The 19,093-nt window shown below is 34.3% G+C and overlaps 1 protein-coding gene across 1 annotated transcript; it reads left to right on the plus strand.

Annotated features, from left to right (window-relative positions):
- Window positions 1-708: 708 nt before the first annotated feature.
- Window positions 709-18,377, plus strand: LOC146162703 (uncharacterized). The gene is made up of 9 exons (XM_083385273.1): window positions 709-717; window positions 1,163-1,353; window positions 2,978-3,424; window positions 3,611-3,849; window positions 7,039-7,182; window positions 7,517-7,669; window positions 14,108-14,275; window positions 16,693-16,830; window positions 17,611-18,377. Exons 1-9 carry the CDS (start codon window positions 709-711, stop codon window positions 18,375-18,377), a joined length of 2,256 nt encoding a protein of 751 aa, XP_083241399.1.
- The last annotated feature ends 716 nt before the right edge of the window (window positions 18,378-19,093 follow it).

The raw sequence follows: 19,093 nt of genomic DNA on the forward strand, positions 1-19,093 counted from the left end.
ATTCGGTAGAGTTCTAATTGATGCTTTCTTTTAGAATCCGAACTCAGGTTGTGTGACTAACTTGCGAGCCAACCTCAAAACCAGAGCGACCAGTTTTAAATTATAAGTCAGCGAAGCAAGTTAGCTTAAAGCAGATGCAACTTACAATGCAACTTAAATCAGTTCCGTTACAGAACGTCGATAATTAAAAAGGTTTTGTGTGGCCCAGTTAAGATACTCTATTCAGCCCATAAGTAACTCTTGTGGTCTCAAAAGGAAGTAACCAGTGGTGGGAGTCAGCCGATTTGCACTTATAATTAAATTTGACCTATAGAAGTTTTGTAGAACCATCTCTCAAAATTTTATGAGATCAGCGAACCGGTTTAGCTTTGCTGGTAGGTGTCAATGGATTTTCTTTTTTCTTAAATCCAAGTAGCTCATGTGTTTTTTTGCAATGGTCAAGTTCGCACATAGCAGTTATACATTGTGTTAATTTTTATAACTATACTAATTTTCCTTTCGGGTTTGTTGGTCTGACATTTGAATTGTTGTTTCATAAGTCTGAAGTTATGAGACGACTGTTGCTTTTTAGTGTGGTGGTTAGCAGTAATTAGATTCAGCCGGTTCACCAATCGCTGGAACCTACCTGGGGTTGCATCCTGTCCATGCAACTACTTTAGTTATTTGCTGAAAAAATATGACTTTTTGTAACAGAACCGGCTGAAAAATATGGCTTCTGTGATAGAACCGGCTGACAAAAAATTTGAATCCCACCACTGGAAGTAACTCTAGGTCCAATTCTGATTACTTATAAAGCCAATACAAAATGCCGATTAGCATGTAACACAAGAGTAAAACCAAAAATGCTTTGACCACAAATGCAAAAGATTGATAAATATGCCAAACATTGCAAAATAACACAGACATCATACCGCGTAAAATGTGAAAGAATTGACTAGCTAACATCATAACCCTACAATCTAACCATTGCAACTCTGATGACACCAATGTTTTTAGTTTTATTTGACTAAAGCAACCAACACTTGTGGTTAAATTTGTAGTTATGTTATGATTCGTTTAAAAAGCAAATTGTTGAACCTAAATAAGTTGTTCATGCTGTTTCAGAGTTCTTTAATTAAGAATCCTATCCTGAAATTTCTAACATTTTATTTGCTATTTTCAGATACCCTTTTCTTCCAAACTACAAGCTATTGATGCGAATGAACTGGAAACTAGCGCAGATAAGACCGACTTTGTTGGATCTGGAGGTTTTGCATCTGTAAGACTTTGTCGGCATTTAAAGCTTGGAGAAGTTATTGTCAAATGTTTTGTCATTTCCGGAAATACAAAAGACGAGGAAAAACGCATTGCCAGGTATGCAATGTAAATTTGTTGTAGTTTTATTCTGTTGTTCTGTCTATCATAACACAAATTATCTTTTAACATGATATAGCGTTCAACTTATCTTTATAAAGGTTTTGTATTGTAGCTTTACATGGACAAGCAATAACAGTCATTAAACTTTATATTTCGTGGTTTATACCAGGAGTCACCAAACCCTAAACTACAGAGTTTCTTCCAGTCCACGGAGTATGAAGATAAATTTGTATGACTTGTTGTCTAATGCAAATCTCCATCAAATTGTATTAAAAAATTAAGCTAAATTTCAATTTTCATGCTGTTCAGAAAATTACATTAGGTAAATCTGGGGTGTCAAACTTAAGTAAATGCCCTTTTTGCCCCACTGCTTATATAGAGTCGTTTGACAAACAAACAAAATTTTAAACGGCAACATATTCTATACTTGTAGTTGGCAACATCCATTCAATTTCCTTTTTCTCTTAACTGGAAGAGTCATTTAAAAAACAAACCAAATTAAATTGTGGAATAAGTTTTTAGTTTGTAACCGTTACTTAGCCAGTAATCAAACGTAGATATGTGTAAACTGCGACCTTTGTGCAGGCCAATTTGGGGGGGTGGCATGTGGTCTGTAGGTTACATGTTTAACACAACGGGTTCAGATTAAAATTAATTTAGTCCAGACAGAACTTAATTTTAAACAGGCAAACTGGCTGTGTTTATAATTAATATTTAGGTTTAAATTAATGGTATTGAAAACATGCAAATGCGATTATAGAACATGCAAACAATTTTAGGACATGATTAAAAAAAACTATTAAAAAATTTCTCGTGGGCCGTATGTTGATACCCCTTAAACTAGATAATTTGGCAAAAATTACATTTTTTAAAGAGTCCACACAGCACTAGTTTAAAATGTTACATGGCGCCTTTATGCTGAAAACACTTGCATTCAATAATGGAAAGCATTGTATAAAATTTAAAAAATACATTTTTAAGTTTAAGTTGGTAAAAAGCTTTAGGGGCACTTTACAGCATCAAAATAAAAAGGGAGAAAAGCAGAAATGTGTGGCCGGGCAATTCTATTGCAGGCCAATAAAAGATAAATTTTGATCTTTTTTATTACATGATTTTGATTTCATTACTGCTCCATAAAAAAAGCATGCGACCGACAGTTTTGGACCTAGGTGGCTGTTGAGTATAGTTGACATAGTGAATAAAAATCCTACTGCAGTTAGTTTTATGAACAATATGCAGAAGGCAACTGTGTAATGGTGGTTGTTTCTCAACTGGTTTCTGATGAGCCAGTGTAACTCAGTTTTTAGATTGATGGTAAAACTTTAGGTCTCAGCATAGATTTTTCTAAACTTGCCCTACTTGAACGAAGGATCTTTTACAGCTCATTGATTTTTTTAAAACCTTTCCAAAGGCACCTCGTTTACTATTACTAAATATCGACCAATAAAATATTATACATGTCCAGTGATTAGCATGGTCAAGTTAACTACTAAAAACCCGCCATATTTTTAGAAAAAAATTAAAACATTTTAAATGTTGAGCTATTTTTGGACATTTTTCTATCCCTTCTTGTTGTATTATTTAAAAATAACATTAGTTTAACTACTAATTGTTGTTTTAGTGTAAAAAGAGAAGCAGATGTACTGGTTCGAATAGAACATGAAAACATTGTAAAAGTTCTTGGCTTTTCACAGTGGAATGACAACCACATTGCAATTATCCTTGAGTATGTCAAATGTGGAAATTTGGATGAATTACTGGAATCTGTACAAGTGCCTTGGTCTTCCAGACTATTAATTGCACAGCAGATTATGTCAACTCTTTGCTACCTTCACAACTATCCAGGTGGTAGAAAGTTTTACCATGGGGATATTAAGCCAGACAATATTTTACTTGATGTGGACTTGAATGTTAAACTGGCTGATTTTGGGTCTGTAAATATTATCAAAGCCACCAACATAATTTCCACAACGTTGGATATAACTCCAACTAAGCAACATACATTACACTATGCAGCTCCTGAAGTACTAAAGGGAAAAGAAGTAGGAACTTTTTCGGACATGTTCAGGTTGGCAGTAATTTAACTAAAATTCAACAAATTGCAAAACTACTGGTATATTTTTATTAATGATACAATATCTCATTAGACATTGCCTTGCACTAATAGGCGACATCAATATATATCTCAACTAAACAGATATACTTGTATTTTAACCCTTTTTGCAAATGATTTGTATTGTTAACTTTTAAACAGTTTTGGAATGGTTTTGTATGAACTGGTCACTAGAAGAAGGGTTTATGAAGGAGCAACAGTTGGGCCAACATTTCTCACTAATGCTATCTTGGGAGGATTAAGACCAGAGTTGGATAAAGTTGAAGCCGTGGAAGCATCTTTGACAACCGATGATGATAAGAAAATTGCCTCAGTTTTAATTGACCTGATGAAATCTTGTTGGAAAGAAGATCCTGCAGAAAGACCAACTGCTCTCAATGGTATAAATCAGTGGTTCTTAACCTTTTTTCAGCCGCGCCCCCCCTTTTGTAATTTTCTCATGCCTTGCGCCCCCTATGAAAATATTTCAACATTTTGCAATTAAATATTACTAATAAAACAGGAAAATAGTGAAGGGTGTTGTTGGTCAAAAATTTTGAGTTTTATTTGGTCGAATTGGCTAAACTGCAACCTTAGAGGCGTTTCGCATTGGGCACACAACAAATTGCGCGAGCTCGACACATTGATTTTATCGAGCTGATTTTGACAATCGTGTTGCGAGGGCATTGACTCCACAGTTGTTGTATGTCGAGCGCAAAAAATGTCAAGCGCAAATATTAAACATTGCGTTATCGTGTTTCAAAAGATGTAACAACACACAATACAAGCAATATTGCAAAAACAATATAGTTTCGCGCAAAAAAAGTTCGACTCCCCCTGTTGCTATAGCCTGTTATATCATATATAAAATATGGATAAAAAATAGTCCGAAATGGCGATAGCTTTTATCGTTTATCTATAAGTTAATTTAATAGGGCGGTGATACCGTGGATTTCCTGAAAGGGAATTAGAAGATTCTTTTTTGCAGTTTTAATGTTAAAGTTGTTTGTATGAAGAAATTATGCCTAACCCAAACGAAACCATTAAAATCACTGCAAAAAGTTAAAATATTGAAGTCGAGCTCGCGCCCGCGGAAAGACATATGTCATGTGGATGAAAATGGTGCATATTATTATTTTTCTTTATGTGTCAAACAGTAATCAAATAAGCTGGTGCATCCACTTAATGCGTTACAGCAGGGGTCGGCAACCATTTTTCAATGCGAACCAGAAACTGAAATTTTGTCGCGGACTGTTATAAAAAAAAACAACACATGCTCAGTAAAGAAAATTTATTACAACTTCTTCAATGCGAACTTTAAGCTTGTTTTGCTGCAAAGAGTTGCTCCCATTTAAGAGTTATTACACTTGCTGTATACCATCAAATTACACTTGTATAGCATTATTACACATTTCTATTCTTACCAGTTTGTCAAAAAAAAAGAATATTTAAAGCATTTTAAAAGAAGTCACACTTTGTATTATATATTATAATATATTCCTGGTCCCTTTTTCGACCAGGCTCTATGACAATTTCTATTGTTACATAATAGAAGAACTTAACAAAAATAAATATTGGCAATGCGAAAAATATGAACAACAGACCAACACCTAAAAAGTATAAAATAAATAAGGGGTGTCTAACTCAAACATGCCGGCGTGCCAATTTTTATCTTATAACTTAATCCCATACCAAAGTTTTGTAACTATTTTTTTTCTAATATTAAAAGCATTTTTTTTTCAAAAAAATGAAAAACATTTGTTCATGTAATCAAGCAAATCATTCATAATTGACCAAACTGCTTCTTTGCAAACGTTTGTTTTCAACAAAACTCTGAAGATAGATTGGCCTTAAGCTGTGTAGTAGAAAATCGCATTACTGTACCTGTGTCCAGGGTTTTTTTTAAGGTTTGGTTTGGGTGACCGCTAAGTGGTTTTAAGAGACCGCCATAAATCAGAAACAAACATTGACGAGTATCGAAGGTGCACTTCTTTTGTTAATAACTGTTTGATTCAGCTGTTAGCTGTACCTCCACTTATTCTTTTTTCCGGACATGAACTATTGATCGTAGGCCATTACATTTCTACTGTCGTTGCAAGTCCAAATTTTGGAAAACCACTGGAGAAATTTGGGGAACGTTTCAGTCCCCCAAAACACCTTAAAAAAAACACTGCCTGTGTCTGTTGGTGAGCTGACTTTTACTTCATTATACCAAGCTATATCATTATGTGAATGCTAGCCTCCACTACAGTTTAATGTTATAATATCAGAAGTAATTCTTAGTTGTTGTAATTACCGTAATTTTTTGTATAACAAATTTAGTATTTTTTACAATTATCCGAATAACAAATTTAGCATTTTTTGACAATTTACTAAAAACAAATTTACTATTTTGGGGGGCTTCTATTCCATTTTTGATGTGATCATGTTCCACATTTGGCAGGCGTGCCCCGTTTAGACACCCCTGGAATAGATATACGTACAAGGATGCTTTTTTGTTTCATCGAGGCTTATCTTATTAAAAAGAAAACGTTTTTTGAAACCTTACCTGCTTAAAAAAAACAAAAAACATGGTATTTTAGCTAGTTTTTCAAAATATTGTAAGTACTAGGATTTTTTGCTATAAAAATGCATTTTGTATGTTGTGAACATACTAACTCATATTTAAACCTTTTTATGGCGCTTTTCATGACAACACAACTAACTGTTCAACACATATTGTTTGGGTTAGGGTTAGCGGGTCAAGTATTATTACTGTATTTATATTTATTCTTCCATAGTTATTTTTTCCTTGCAATGTGATTTTTTGGCAACTCGTTTTGTTACTGTAAAAAAAGGTGGTAGAATTCTAGACCAGCGCCCCTTTCATTGGTATTTCACAAATAGGGAAACTAAAGGTTGCAAACATACTGTGGTTGTTTCAAGCAGAAAATTTTCTGAAAATTAAAATGTGTGAACAGTTCCTTCAAAGTTTGAAAAGCACTGCACTAGAATATTCAAAGAACATTAAAGGAACTTTTTTAAGGTTAGATGATAACAAAAAAATTGTTATTTTAATGTTAGTTTGACATTTATACAAGGTTTTGTAATAGAGAAACACATGTCGACATTTACATCTACCATTTAAAGAAATGTTTAAATATGTTTTAATTGGAACATGAATTCATAAAATAGAGTGTCTGAAAAAAAAATTGCACCCAGCAAACCTAACTGTGCAAGAGAATGTCTTTTATAAAGATGACGCACAAAAAGTTTTGTGACCTGAGCAAATTTTCACCAGAGTTAAGTTATTGTTTAAATATTTGAAAAAACAAGTTTATTTGTAGGTTGTCTTTATGTGTGTAACTGTGTTACAAGAAAGTACACTTGCAACCTAACTATATGCAGTGAAAGTTCTACATTCTTATGTTAAACCAGAAAGTACAAAAATGTTTAAATTAAATAAAGCTCTTAAAAGCAATCACACAAAACATAACCATAAATCTTATATAAAAGCAATATAAAAAGTAATATTGGACATTGGATACAATTTTGTAAGAAAATTCAAAATCTTCCTAAAAAACTTTTTACTGACACCTTTGACTTTTCAGCCAAGGAAATGCTGGACATACCCATTGATGAAAACTTGGTGAAAGCAGAGAATAAAATAATTGCTACCCTTCTTCTGAAGCAGAAGCAAAGACCTCCTTCATCTCAGACAAAGTTATCAAACTTTGTGAGAAACTTTGTTTCAGGTATTGTGTGCTACAAAGTTTAAAACTAGTGCTGAATTTGATTACCAATATATTTACTTTTGGTAAAAGAAGAACTTAAAAAGTAACATTTTTCGATATGTATGAAAATAATTAATAGGCTCGCTGATTTCAGTAATCCCTCCTATGGAATATTGTGAACTAATGTTGGGTTGTAGAAGGGCCAGATCATAGACCTGTCAATGTGTGTATAGTTATTTACACTTTTGCAAACAAATAAACACCATATTATTTTACATTTAAAAGTAGCTTAAAATTATTTACGAAACTAGCTCCTAATTTTATAAAGCTATCGTGTTACTGATTTTATCTCCAGCAACTGATGATACCACATCTAGTTTGTCTTCTCCGCTTGGGACACCAAGTAGCAATGCGATCGATGATGGCGACTCAACGTCAACGTCTCTCGCACAGAAAGCAGTTACTTTTGAGTCATTAGCTTCAATGGCATTGCCTTCATTACAGCAAGGTGAGAAATACAATAAAATAGAAACTTGCCAGTACTTTAAGGGAACCACTAGTCTAACGATAAAATTACAGCTTGCTTCGCTCGCCAGGTTAGCCGCAAGTTTTAGGAGGTTTCCAGGTTCGTCATGAGGTTAAAAAATAGGAAACACTGCTATACACACACAACTACAGACAGACGGAAGTACAAACACCGGCGTGTTAACGAACTAAATGTAGCTTACAATGACGTCACCGTTTACGAGAAGGATATTTTGCTTTAATGTATAACAGTTTTTTTTTGATAATTTGCGGATGGTGTGACTTGAATTCCATACAATAACTAAGAAGCATACATTGTTTACTATTATTGGTTAAATACGGTATGTATCTATTTATGTCAGGGGTTCTTAAACTTTTTTTACCGCGGACCCCTAAATTTTTTTTTGCTTTGCATGGCACCCGGTAGACAAGAAATGCTCCAAAATGACGTCATAAATTGACGTCACAAAACAAATAGACTTCTTGACTCTGTTATTTTGGTCCGAAAAATGTGAAAGTTAAATGAAGTCTAACTATACATTCAGTGCAAAACCGTTTAATTTTTAATTAAATTGTTTTCTTTCAAAAAATAATTACTTTAAGTATACACTAGTGTTTTAACTAGGCCTTCATGGACCCCCTAAAACTAGTTCACGGACCCCCAGTTTAAGAACCCCTGATTTATGTCAAACCTTAGATTGCATTGATATCAGTTGTTGTTAACCTTCAGTCCACAATAATTTGTGGGTAAACCTTTTACGCAGTTGGCAAACTATGAGTTTTTCAAGTTTAACTGAGGAGTTGCAAAAAATCCTTTTCAGTTGTCATTTGTCAGTTTAGCCTACCTTGAGAAAGCCTGTAAATTACAAAAGCAACTTAAATAGTTCATGATACACTATCTCTAAATAGAAATATATGCAAACTTCGAATGACATTTATGTGTGGTTACAATAGTTAACAGGAACTTAAGGTGTAATATTGTAGCGGATTGGACTTTGAAACTCTGTGACCCCGTCAACTCTGGCCGCCTGTAAACAGCTTCCTGGCTGAATCGCTCATGCTGTCATTTTAATTTCCTGTCGCGTGTTGTAATTTCGTTGGTCGAATGGCCGATTTCCTAAGTCGTGTTATGTATCTCGTTTTCTAACGAATTAGTAATTACTCACATTTGTCCCATGTAGGCTATATAAGAAATGTTGTAAATCGTTAATTCAGCAGTCCTACTGTTCATTGTGGAGTCCAGATCGCGTACGTTACGGAGGTAATTATTGTACGTATATATCGCAAGTACCTGTAAGTACTGTTTGTCGTTTGTTTATTTGCAATAAACATTCTTTCATTGTGGCTGCGCCCCACAATTTGGTTCACCTTTTGCGACGTGATATTGAACACGCACAGGGGCGGATCTAGGGGGGGGGGGGGGGGGGGATATGGCCATGCCCTCTATTATATAATAACTAACTTAAATCCAAGTACAATAAAAATATTTTTTGTTGTTTATGCAAATCTGTATCAGAACCAGCCTGCCAATATCCTTCATCCGGCCCGCCGCCTCTTTGACAAATTAGACACGAGTCCATTTTAAATACTTTTTGACTATTTTAAGTGTGTAAATGCGAAAATTTTTCGCGCTTCGCGCTAATGATCTTTGTACACCCAGTGTGTTTACGTTTTGATGCTCTTTTTAAACTAGATCAGCGCTTCTTTACTGTTGCGCCGTGGAAAGCTGCCAAGTGCGTCGCGGACTAACGGAAAACGTATTCAAATATAATCGACAAATATTTTTTAACCATTTTTTTTTTTAATGTAACAAAAACAAGAAATTTAAAAGAAATACCTGTATACCAAAAAAATCGCGCTCACTTCGCTCGCCAGGTCTGCCACAAATGGTTAACAAACACTAAAATAGATTAACCATAAAAATGATCGCGTTTAAGTAGTTTTATTACACTTTTTTAATAGTAGTAGAGGGATGACGACGTGTGGATTCGAATTTTAAACCAAGTATACGCTTTTTTCAGCGAATTTGCGCCAACACTTTACTGCCTCCTCAAAAGTAATTATAAACACGTTTTTAAAGTGCAAAAAAATCCGAGGGCCACCTGATTCACAATTGTTATAACGTTGTAATAACACAAAATCTCATTTAACATATGTTGTGCGGCCCACAGAGACCTTTCTGAGTTTGGTTTTGGCCCGCGACTACTACACAAAGGTTGCCGACCCTTGTGTAAGGATTTGAATAACCTATCCAATGTTAGAATTAACTCTGCATAGAGTTCTGATCATTTCAGCAACCTTATTTGGCAAAAACCAACTACAGTGACTTAAAAATTGAGAGAAGTGTCATGAAAGAACCACAGCTGACCGCAGCACAACGCCATGGTTTTATTGCGATGTGGCCTTGGCGCTTTTTCGTTGGCATGTGCGGATGCTCTCGCCTTTTCGTGAAAAAGCAAGATGTGTAGACAATAGGCATGGTAGCGTCTTTCAGCGATATTCTTTAAACCGGGTCAAACTAGGAAACCGGCCCACTGTAGAGGCTTACCTTATTACTTTTTCGTGCTTTCAAAAGTTCTGTTTTTCGCGTTATTTTGCAGGAGTTAGTTTATTCGGCCATCCGATGTTATTTTTACCTGAATTATGACGTCACGCAATGGTATACTTTTGTGACGTCAAATCTGAAAAAATTGTGACGTCATATCTGAAAAAAATCCATGGCCCTCCCCAAACTGAAATCCTAGATCCGCGCCTGAACACGCATACTACCTTCTGACTAACTATTCTAAAATAATTTATATTAACCTTTTGTTTTGAATTCAATCTATTTTGTAACCTACGCTTTTGCACCTATTTTTAGTCTTATTTACCGTGTGTTATTTTTTTGAATCGTTATGTCGAAGAATATCTTTTCTGCTTTGTTTTCAAAGGTTTTAAGCAAATTTAAAGCTTGCAACGTCAAAACTTCAACGCGTGTAGCTACCATGCTATGTAATATAAGGGAAGGTAATGTTTTTTCCCAAACCAACGGGAATTAATTCGAACTTTTCCATTTCTAAGCTACGTCGCCGGAAAATAGGCTCTTTTTCTAAACCTGTTTCTCCTTTCTCTAAAAAGAAATTTACAGCGAACTTTCAACTGCAGAAGCAACGCCTTGTCAACAAAGCGAGTTTACTGCATCTACGACGTTCGAAACATCTATGACGACATGCTATTTAAAGCCGGGCTCTATTCGAAAGGTACTTTTAACCTACCTTTTTCAACTTTCTCTTTACCTAATCTTATCAGACAGGATTTCTTGCTGACCATTTGATGTTGCTGAGTTTTGCGATGCTTGGAAACGTCCGCCCGACTTATCTGCTTGCGATCTGTTGCGATGAAAGCCGCACCTTCTTACGACGTTTACACTTGATGATAACCTAGTAAGCTGTCACAACTTTACTTAACCTTATCTATCTATGGCCTCTTACTATCCTAACCTTCGACTAACCTTCTTTTCCCCTTGTTCTCAGCCTCTTGCTAGTTTTCATGATAGACGTCTAGTTAATGTTTTTTTGGGTAATTTTTAGCGCTTATAACTTTAGTTTTTGTTAACGCTGGGATGAGCCTTACACCACTTGAATTGTATTATATCCATAGGCTCGTTGCATAGGATGGCAGCTGTAGTTTATTCGTAATTTTTGTGCGCGCTATGCATTGTCGAATATTAAACATGCCTTGTTTATATTTTACGCAACACGCCCGTGTTTTCTCTTTAAGCCGCCGCCATTGTAAGTTTATGTTGTTGCTGATTATGAGCACGTTTTAATGTTGCTATATCGGTCGTGCAATGCAGATTTAAAACCGCGTTTGAGCTAAACTAAATTTACAGCATAGCTGTTCGTTCAATTTGCAAAATTACGTCTCTTTTTGTTAAGTTAAAGGTGAAACTTTACGTAAGACAATATTCTTCTCTCGTAAACTATTCTCTTAGCCTACAAACATATAAATTTATCTCTCACACTTACAGAAGTTGCGCCTTCTAAAGTGCCATTTCCGTTAGCGGCTAACGTGCCGTCTGGTCCTTTATGGTTTACGGTGTTTGATCAGAGATATCACACCTTTGTTTGTATTCCGGGCAAAGACCCCGATGATTTTATATAGGCCACGTAATGCCGTGATGCCTTTTTACTTTACAGACGGCTGAGGTACCGTCATATGTCCATTTGAGTTACAAGCTTGCATAGTGTAACTTTTTAGTTTAACCTTTACGCCAATGTTAAAATGTCTGTCATTTAGGGATTACTTTAAAAATGGGCAAGGCGTTTAATTTGTTTTTGCGTTTCAGAGAATAGCACCTTTTACTTCCTTGATTTCGGTATTCTAGAACGATAGATTCTAGACGTTTGACTAACGGTTTTGCCTTTTGACATCAAAATACAATTTTTACGGCTTTATTTCTGCATTGTAGGCTACATTTTTGTGCATTCGCATGTTGTTAAACGCCTAGGTAAGTATTTTTAGACAGATCGTTCAGCTACAACGAATCTGCTCGATAACGGAGGGATCCTTGAACACTAAGGAGCAGTTCAGCATCTCGTTTACCAACCCGCTTTGTACGAAGCGAGCTTTTCATCGCCTAACAACAGCCACTCATGGCTTGACGGTCCGCCACCGCTCCTGACTTGTGCTACAAAGAGCCGGTCGACAAGGAGGACATTATTATCCAATGTACAATGTTTGACATCCTGGAGGAATACCACGAAGATGAAGTTTCTCCAGACCTCTTGTCTTAAAGGCAGGGAGAGTGAATTGTAGCGGATTGGACTTTGGAACTCTGTGACCCCGTCAACTCTGGCCGCCTGTAAACAGCTTGCCGGCTGAATCGCTCATGCTGTCATTTTAATTTCCCGTCGCGTGTTGTAAATTCGTTGTTCGAATGACCGATTTCCTAATTCGTGTTATGTATCTCGTTTTCTAACGAATTAGAAATTACTAACATCTGTCCGATGTAGGCTATATAAGAAATGTTGTAAATCGTTAATTCAGCAGTCCTACTGTTCACTTTTGGGGTCCAGATCGCGTACGTACGCTACGGAGGTTATTATTATACGTATATCGTAAGTACTGTAGGCCTACCTGTAAGTACTGATTGTCGTTTGTTTATTTGCAATAAGCATTCTTTCGTTGTGGCTGCATCCGACAATATAAAAAATAGTCAACCTCAAATGTCCAAATTTAATACTGCTAATGTCCTAAAGCACTCTTTTGAGTCTACCAAGCAACCCTGTATAATCGTATAATCCTTTGTGATTGTTGTTCATTAATGACGTTCCCAATTTTGGTAATCATGCAATCAAAATTCTGGTTGCCGGTTAAAAAGGGGCATTTTTATATGTGTCTCATCCATGTGTTGGATTGTCAAAAGGTAACGTATTACTGATTTGAATGATTAGTTATACTGTGGTTGTTAGGGTTTTCGTACGACTAGATTTATATGTGCTATATGTGTATCAGGATAATAAATCTACAAAATAAGGTCACTTCAGGAAAAAATTATAGTTTGAAAATGTGGATCACATAACGAGTAATAGTACATTGATTTTTTGCAACCTGTGGACCACAGAGTGAAAATATGTTGTATATATTCCCTGCGACATGGTGAAGGACCGCAACATGAATACTCTGACAAGCAGCTTTCTGACGAATTTATACAAACCACTTAATCACTAGTTATATTTAACAAGAGATTTTGTTTGCAAAATAATCACTTTAGGTAAGGTAAATATATCCACCAAACAAGATTAGATAACCCAACTGCATTTTTAAATTGAATTTCCCAGTTAAACTGATTTTCTAACCAAACCAAGAAATCACTTGAAAATGTTTAACAGATTTGTTAATGATAGGAATGGTTAAACACTTTATGTAATTTAGAAATCTTAATACTTTCTGGTATTTTGAATAATTCTCGTTTTTCAAATGAAGTAAATAAAGTAAAAAAACAGATTTCCCTACCTAATAAACATTGATTTCTAGTTCAAATTTATCTACTTTGAAGTTAGAAGTTTTTTTTTGTTTTTGAGTTACAAAAAAATTCAAAAATTAATACATAAATTGTTTTTTTTAAGTTTCCTCTATTATAAAAAAAATAGAATAAAGTGGAAATGCTTGTAGTAAACAAGATTTAAAAATAAAATTAGTGTTGGTTTTTGTCAGAAAAACGTCATAGGGTCAAATTTTATTTATTTTTTCATATATATTTTTAGAAATGCTAAACCAAATTGATTTGCCCAATCAAGTAGTTTCAGTTTTTACAGATTATCATTTTTTTACATGTGTATATAGTTAACAACATTTTTGCAAACAAATAAACACCATTTTATTATACGAAACTAGTTCTTTATTTTATAAAGCTAACAATTGTGTTACTGATTTCCAGCAGCCGCTGGTTCTATTTTATCAACCGATGACATCACATCTAGTTCATCTCCTCCGCTTGTGGCACAAAGTAGCACTGCGATTAATGATGGCGCCTCAACTTCATCGTCACAGAAAGCAGTCACTTCTGAGGCATTAGATTCAGTGGCATTTCTTTCATTACAGCAAGGTGAGAAATACAATTGGGCATTCCTTTTACGCAGTTGGCAAACTATCAGTTCTATAAGTTTAACTGAGGAGTTTCAAAAAAACTTTGCGCTTTGTGCGATTTCAATTGTCATTTGTAAGGTTAGCCCAGCTTGGGAAAGCCTGTTAGCTACAAAAGCGACTTTAGTTGTTCATGGTACACTGGCTCTAAATAGAAATATATGCAAACTTCAAATGACATTCATGTCAGGTTACAATAGTCAACGGGAACCTAAAGTATAATGTAAAAATTGTAGGCTTAAATGTTCAAATTTAATACTACCAATGTCCTAAAGCACTCTTTTAAGTCTACTTAGCAACCCTGTATAATCGAGTGATCCCAACCGGGGAGGAATTCCTCCCTAGGGAGGAATTTTATGAGTTCAGGGGAGGAATTTCATAAATACAGTAAAAAAAAATTTATGTTGGAAATGTGTTTAGAATATTTTTGTATATACGTTAGGGATGTCCATTATGTTGGCCACAGATAACTTCCTATCATGTAAAATATAGGCATGTCAATATTTATTTGCCTCATGGGCTAGGCCAGTGTTTTTTCAACTATCTTTTTCTGTTTCACATATCCTTATTAGGAATGAAAACGGGACAATAACTGACCTATTTAAATTACATTTTTTGGTCTAATCAGTGGTTCTCACATTCATCACGATGACTCACATGAGCAATCGAAATCAATCAACAGTTTGAGTTTATAAATTCCTCATTGTAGGTTAGCTATCTATGGAGCACCTTTAAATCACAAAATTAACATGTTGCCCTTAAAATAACCAGGTAGATTTAAGCCTATTGTCATACAATTGTAGACGCATTTAGACCAGTGGTTCTCAACCGTCGGTCCGCATCAACTTCCCCGCCGGTCCGCCAAATATATTACAATTTTATATAAGATGTTAAAAGCTTGTCCATTAAATGTAGAACTTTGACAGTTCCGTAATTTGCTGCTTTGTGACGCAACATAACGTTAATAGTCTACTTAGGACTTTGTTGTTTGTCACAATGGTGCAAGTGTTGTTGGTAAAACGCCTGTGATATCAAAAAGACCGAAGCAAATTGCTTTTTTTTTGCTTTAAGTTGCATATACTCTTGTCGTAATTACATTTTGAGTTGATTTTGATTTTTGAAGGTCCATCGGTCCGCAAAACTTTTTTTGAAATTTTACCGGTCCGTAAGCTAAAAAAAGGTTGAGAACCACTGATTTAGACTGTTGGTACAAATTCTAATTCTTACCGAATAAGCACATTATATGGTAAATATTTAGTTATACTTTATAAAACTAAACTAGAATATAACCAAGATGAACACGGTCCATTATAATTTAGAGTCGGTTCACATTTGGAACAGATTAAGAGCAAACCAAATATAAACCTGGTGTTGAGGATGACTTGCGTTTCCGGGTGTACAACTACTTTTAGGGCGCAAACAAGAGCAAATTTCCCATTGAGTTGTAATCTGAAATAAATTGATATTTCAAATTGCCACAATTTTTTGCGTTATATTTGTTTTTCGTCTTATGGGGAGGAATGAATAGTTCGAAAATGAGCAAAGGGAGGAATGTAGCAAAAAAGGTTGGGAACCACTGGTATAATCCTTTGTGATTGTTTTTAATTAATGACTAGACAAGTTGTGGTCTCAGTAAAGAATCATGTAATCAAAATCCTGGTTGCTGGTTAAAAAAGGGGGCATTTTATAATTCTCGGTCCGTGTGTTTGATTGTCAAAGGGTAACGTATCACTGATTTCAACCATTAGTTATACTGGGGTTACTGAGGTTGTCCTATGGCAAGATTTGTTGAACTATATGTATCAGGATAATAAATCTACAAAATAAGGTCATTTCAGGAAAAAAATTATAGTATTGTAGTAAAACAAGATTCAAAAATAAAATTAGTGTTGGTTTTTGTCAGAAAAACGTCATAGGGTCAAATTTTATTTATTTTCCATATATATTTTTAGAAATGTCAAACCAAATTGATTTGCTCACTCTTGCAGTTTCAGTTTTTTACAGGTTATGATATTTTTAAATGTGAATATAGTTATCAACATTTTTGCAAATAAATAAACACCATTTTATTATACGAAACTAGTTCTCATTTTATAAAGCAAACAATTGTGTTACTGATTTTATCTCCAGCAACTGGTGGTTCTATTTTTCCATCCTCTTCAACCGATGACGTCACATCTAGTTCATCTCCTCCGCTTGTGGCACAAAGTAACACTCCGATTGATGATGCCGACTCAACTTCAATGTCATTGCACTCATTTCTGCAAGGTGAGATATATTAAGCAGTACATTGATTTTTTGTAACCTGTGCACCACAGAGTTTTAAACTAGTTTTTCATTTTATCAAGCCAACAATCATATTACTTATTTTATCATCAGCAACTGATGGTTCTATTTTTCCATCCTCATCAACCGATGACGTCACATCTAGTTTATCTCCTCCGCTTGTGGCACAAAGTAACACTGCGATTGATGATGGCGCCTCAACTTCAACTGCATTGCACTCATTTCTGAAAGGTGAGATATATCTATCATGGAAAAGTATTTTTATAATTTTCAGATGGTTGATTTGAAACTCTAACTGTTTGCCGAAAAAAAAAAATATATAGTTTTGAGTTTAATTATTAGGTAAATATATATGTGTATATTTATATTAAACCTTAAATTGCATCATTTAGATTAGTGTAGGTAAGCACCAAAATAATTTAAAAAAAAGTGTTGCTTTAAAAATGGCGTTTGGTTCAAATATGTGGGTGAGCAATATTTTTCAACTTCACGAAATCGTTTCAATAAATATTGCTACCCTTTAAAGTGAAGAAAATTAGGTATGTTTCAGATTTTCTTAAATTAATAAAAAATGTCGTGGTTTTTAGTGCAAAAATAACTTCTTGGATGGTAGAATTTTTTTAAGGTATATAAACTTACAATTATTGATTTGTTTTAAATTTCCCCCATATTAATTAAAAAAGTATTAATAATAATTGGAAACACTTTGTGGTAAAACAAGATTTAAAAATAAAAGGTTTTTGATTTTTTGCCAAAAACGCGGGTTTTGTTTTTTGCAGAAAATGTCATTGAGTCAAATTTTATTTAGCTTTGAATTTTTTTATTCAATTTTTAGGATATTATGATCCAAATTAATAAAATCACAAGATAAACTATTATTCTTTACAGTTCAATGTTTAGAAATGTATTTCTTTATTATTTATATATTTTTAAGGTAAATCCTTATGTTTTTTTAAAAACAATTAGTTAATTTGGAAAAATAAATCATTTTGTCATTTTACTGAAAATCAGATGGAGATGAATCTGCTCATGACCTTGTCCAACAATATGTGACCTTGGTGCGAGAAAAAAAGTATGAAGAAGCGAATCGAGTCGCAGGTGACCTTCATCAGCTCCTCCAAGGTCAAGTGGAACGAACAGCGGAAGAATTTTGGGAACTTGGAATCAAACTGAGAGAAGAGAAGAAATGTTTGGAATCGGTTTTATTTTTGCAAATATCTTCAATTATTTCCGCAAATTACAAGAATCCGAAGAAAGCAGTTGAGGGAATTGAGTTTTGTGCTCAGGAGTTGAGGTTGACAAATGAACAGATGATTGAAAGTGACGTCACAATGAAGCCCATTGTGCGCGATCACGTGCTTCCACTGATGCGTGACTTGCAGCTGAAGATCGAACAGAAGCAAAACATCGGCGAAAAGTTTCGGGTTTTAATCTTGGCTCTGTGTTTGCATTCCATCGAATATAGCGAACATTTAATCGACGATCTGGAAAGTTGTGAGCGAACTTTGAAAAAAGCAATTTCTTCACTCGAAAAAACTTTCGGCCGCGAAGCTTCCAAGCATCGGGTTTACGCAGCTTGTTTATACAACCTCGGTGCTGTGTGTGAGGAAACCTCGCGGTTCACTGATGCGGTGAAATATTACGAGCGATCTCTGGAAGCTGACAAGAAAGCCGAGGATTCAAGTGAAGAAGAAAAGAAGAAATCGATTGAATTAACTGAAAACAATTTGAGAAAATGCAAATCATATGCAGAAACTAAAAATTGTAAAATTATGTAAAGAATTGCTTAATTTCTTACTGAACTTGTGTTACTTTATTTTATTTGTTTGCATTTGACTTAAAATTATATTATTAAAAATCAAAGTTGTATAAATCAAAGATTTAGAATAACTTTATTAAATGTAAAACTTGAAATTTGATTGATTTCTTTTAACAGGAACAATTTAGGGTTAAATTGAATTTCTGCAAACTCTGTAAGTAGAATAAATTAAGTTTAGAGAGCCCTCGTCTAGAATCCAACCACTTTTTTTTACAGTAACAAAAAAATTTGTGGAAAGTGAAATTGTCAGAAATAAATAAATATAATAATAATACTGGACCCATAATACAAATAATATAAGTAAGATAAAATAATGTTTGTAATATTAATACAAACCACCGGACGAAAATGTACGATTCTAGACAAAAGCAAAAAAATAAACAAACTATAGTTTCCTTTTTTTCTAAAAAAAATTCAATGAATTTCAAAACCACAAATTCTTAATATTTTCTAGAACTTTATTTTGTAGCCACAAACCACATTATTGTTTACACTATAGTTTTAATAGCTAAGATTAAATAATATATTTAATTTTAATTAACGATTACTATTTTAAGAGATACATTTAAAAAACAACTGACCACAGTAAAACAAAGCATTTCGAGATAAAACAACGACAATAAGTTTGAATTTTAAGTTATGAAATACGTGAAGTAATCATATTGATGTATGTTA

The sequence above is a fragment of the Ascidiella aspersa genome, chromosome 3 (genome assembly GCF_963924565.1).
Source record: "Ascidiella aspersa chromosome 3, kaAscAspe10.2, whole genome shotgun sequence".
Classification (NCBI taxonomy): domain Eukaryota; kingdom Metazoa; phylum Chordata; class Ascidiacea; order Phlebobranchia; family Ascidiidae; genus Ascidiella; species Ascidiella aspersa.

Bases quoted from the DNA above. Each gene is read 5' to 3' on its own strand.
- LOC146162703 (XM_083385273.1), top strand. The intron at 3,850-7,038 runs GTATAAATCAGT...TTGACTTTTCAG, and splicing joins AAGACCAACTGCTCTCAATG to CCAAGGAAATGCTGGACATA. The intron at 7,183-7,516 runs GTATTGTGTGCT...TTTTATCTCCAG, and splicing joins TGTGAGAAACTTTGTTTCAG to CAACTGATGATACCACATCT.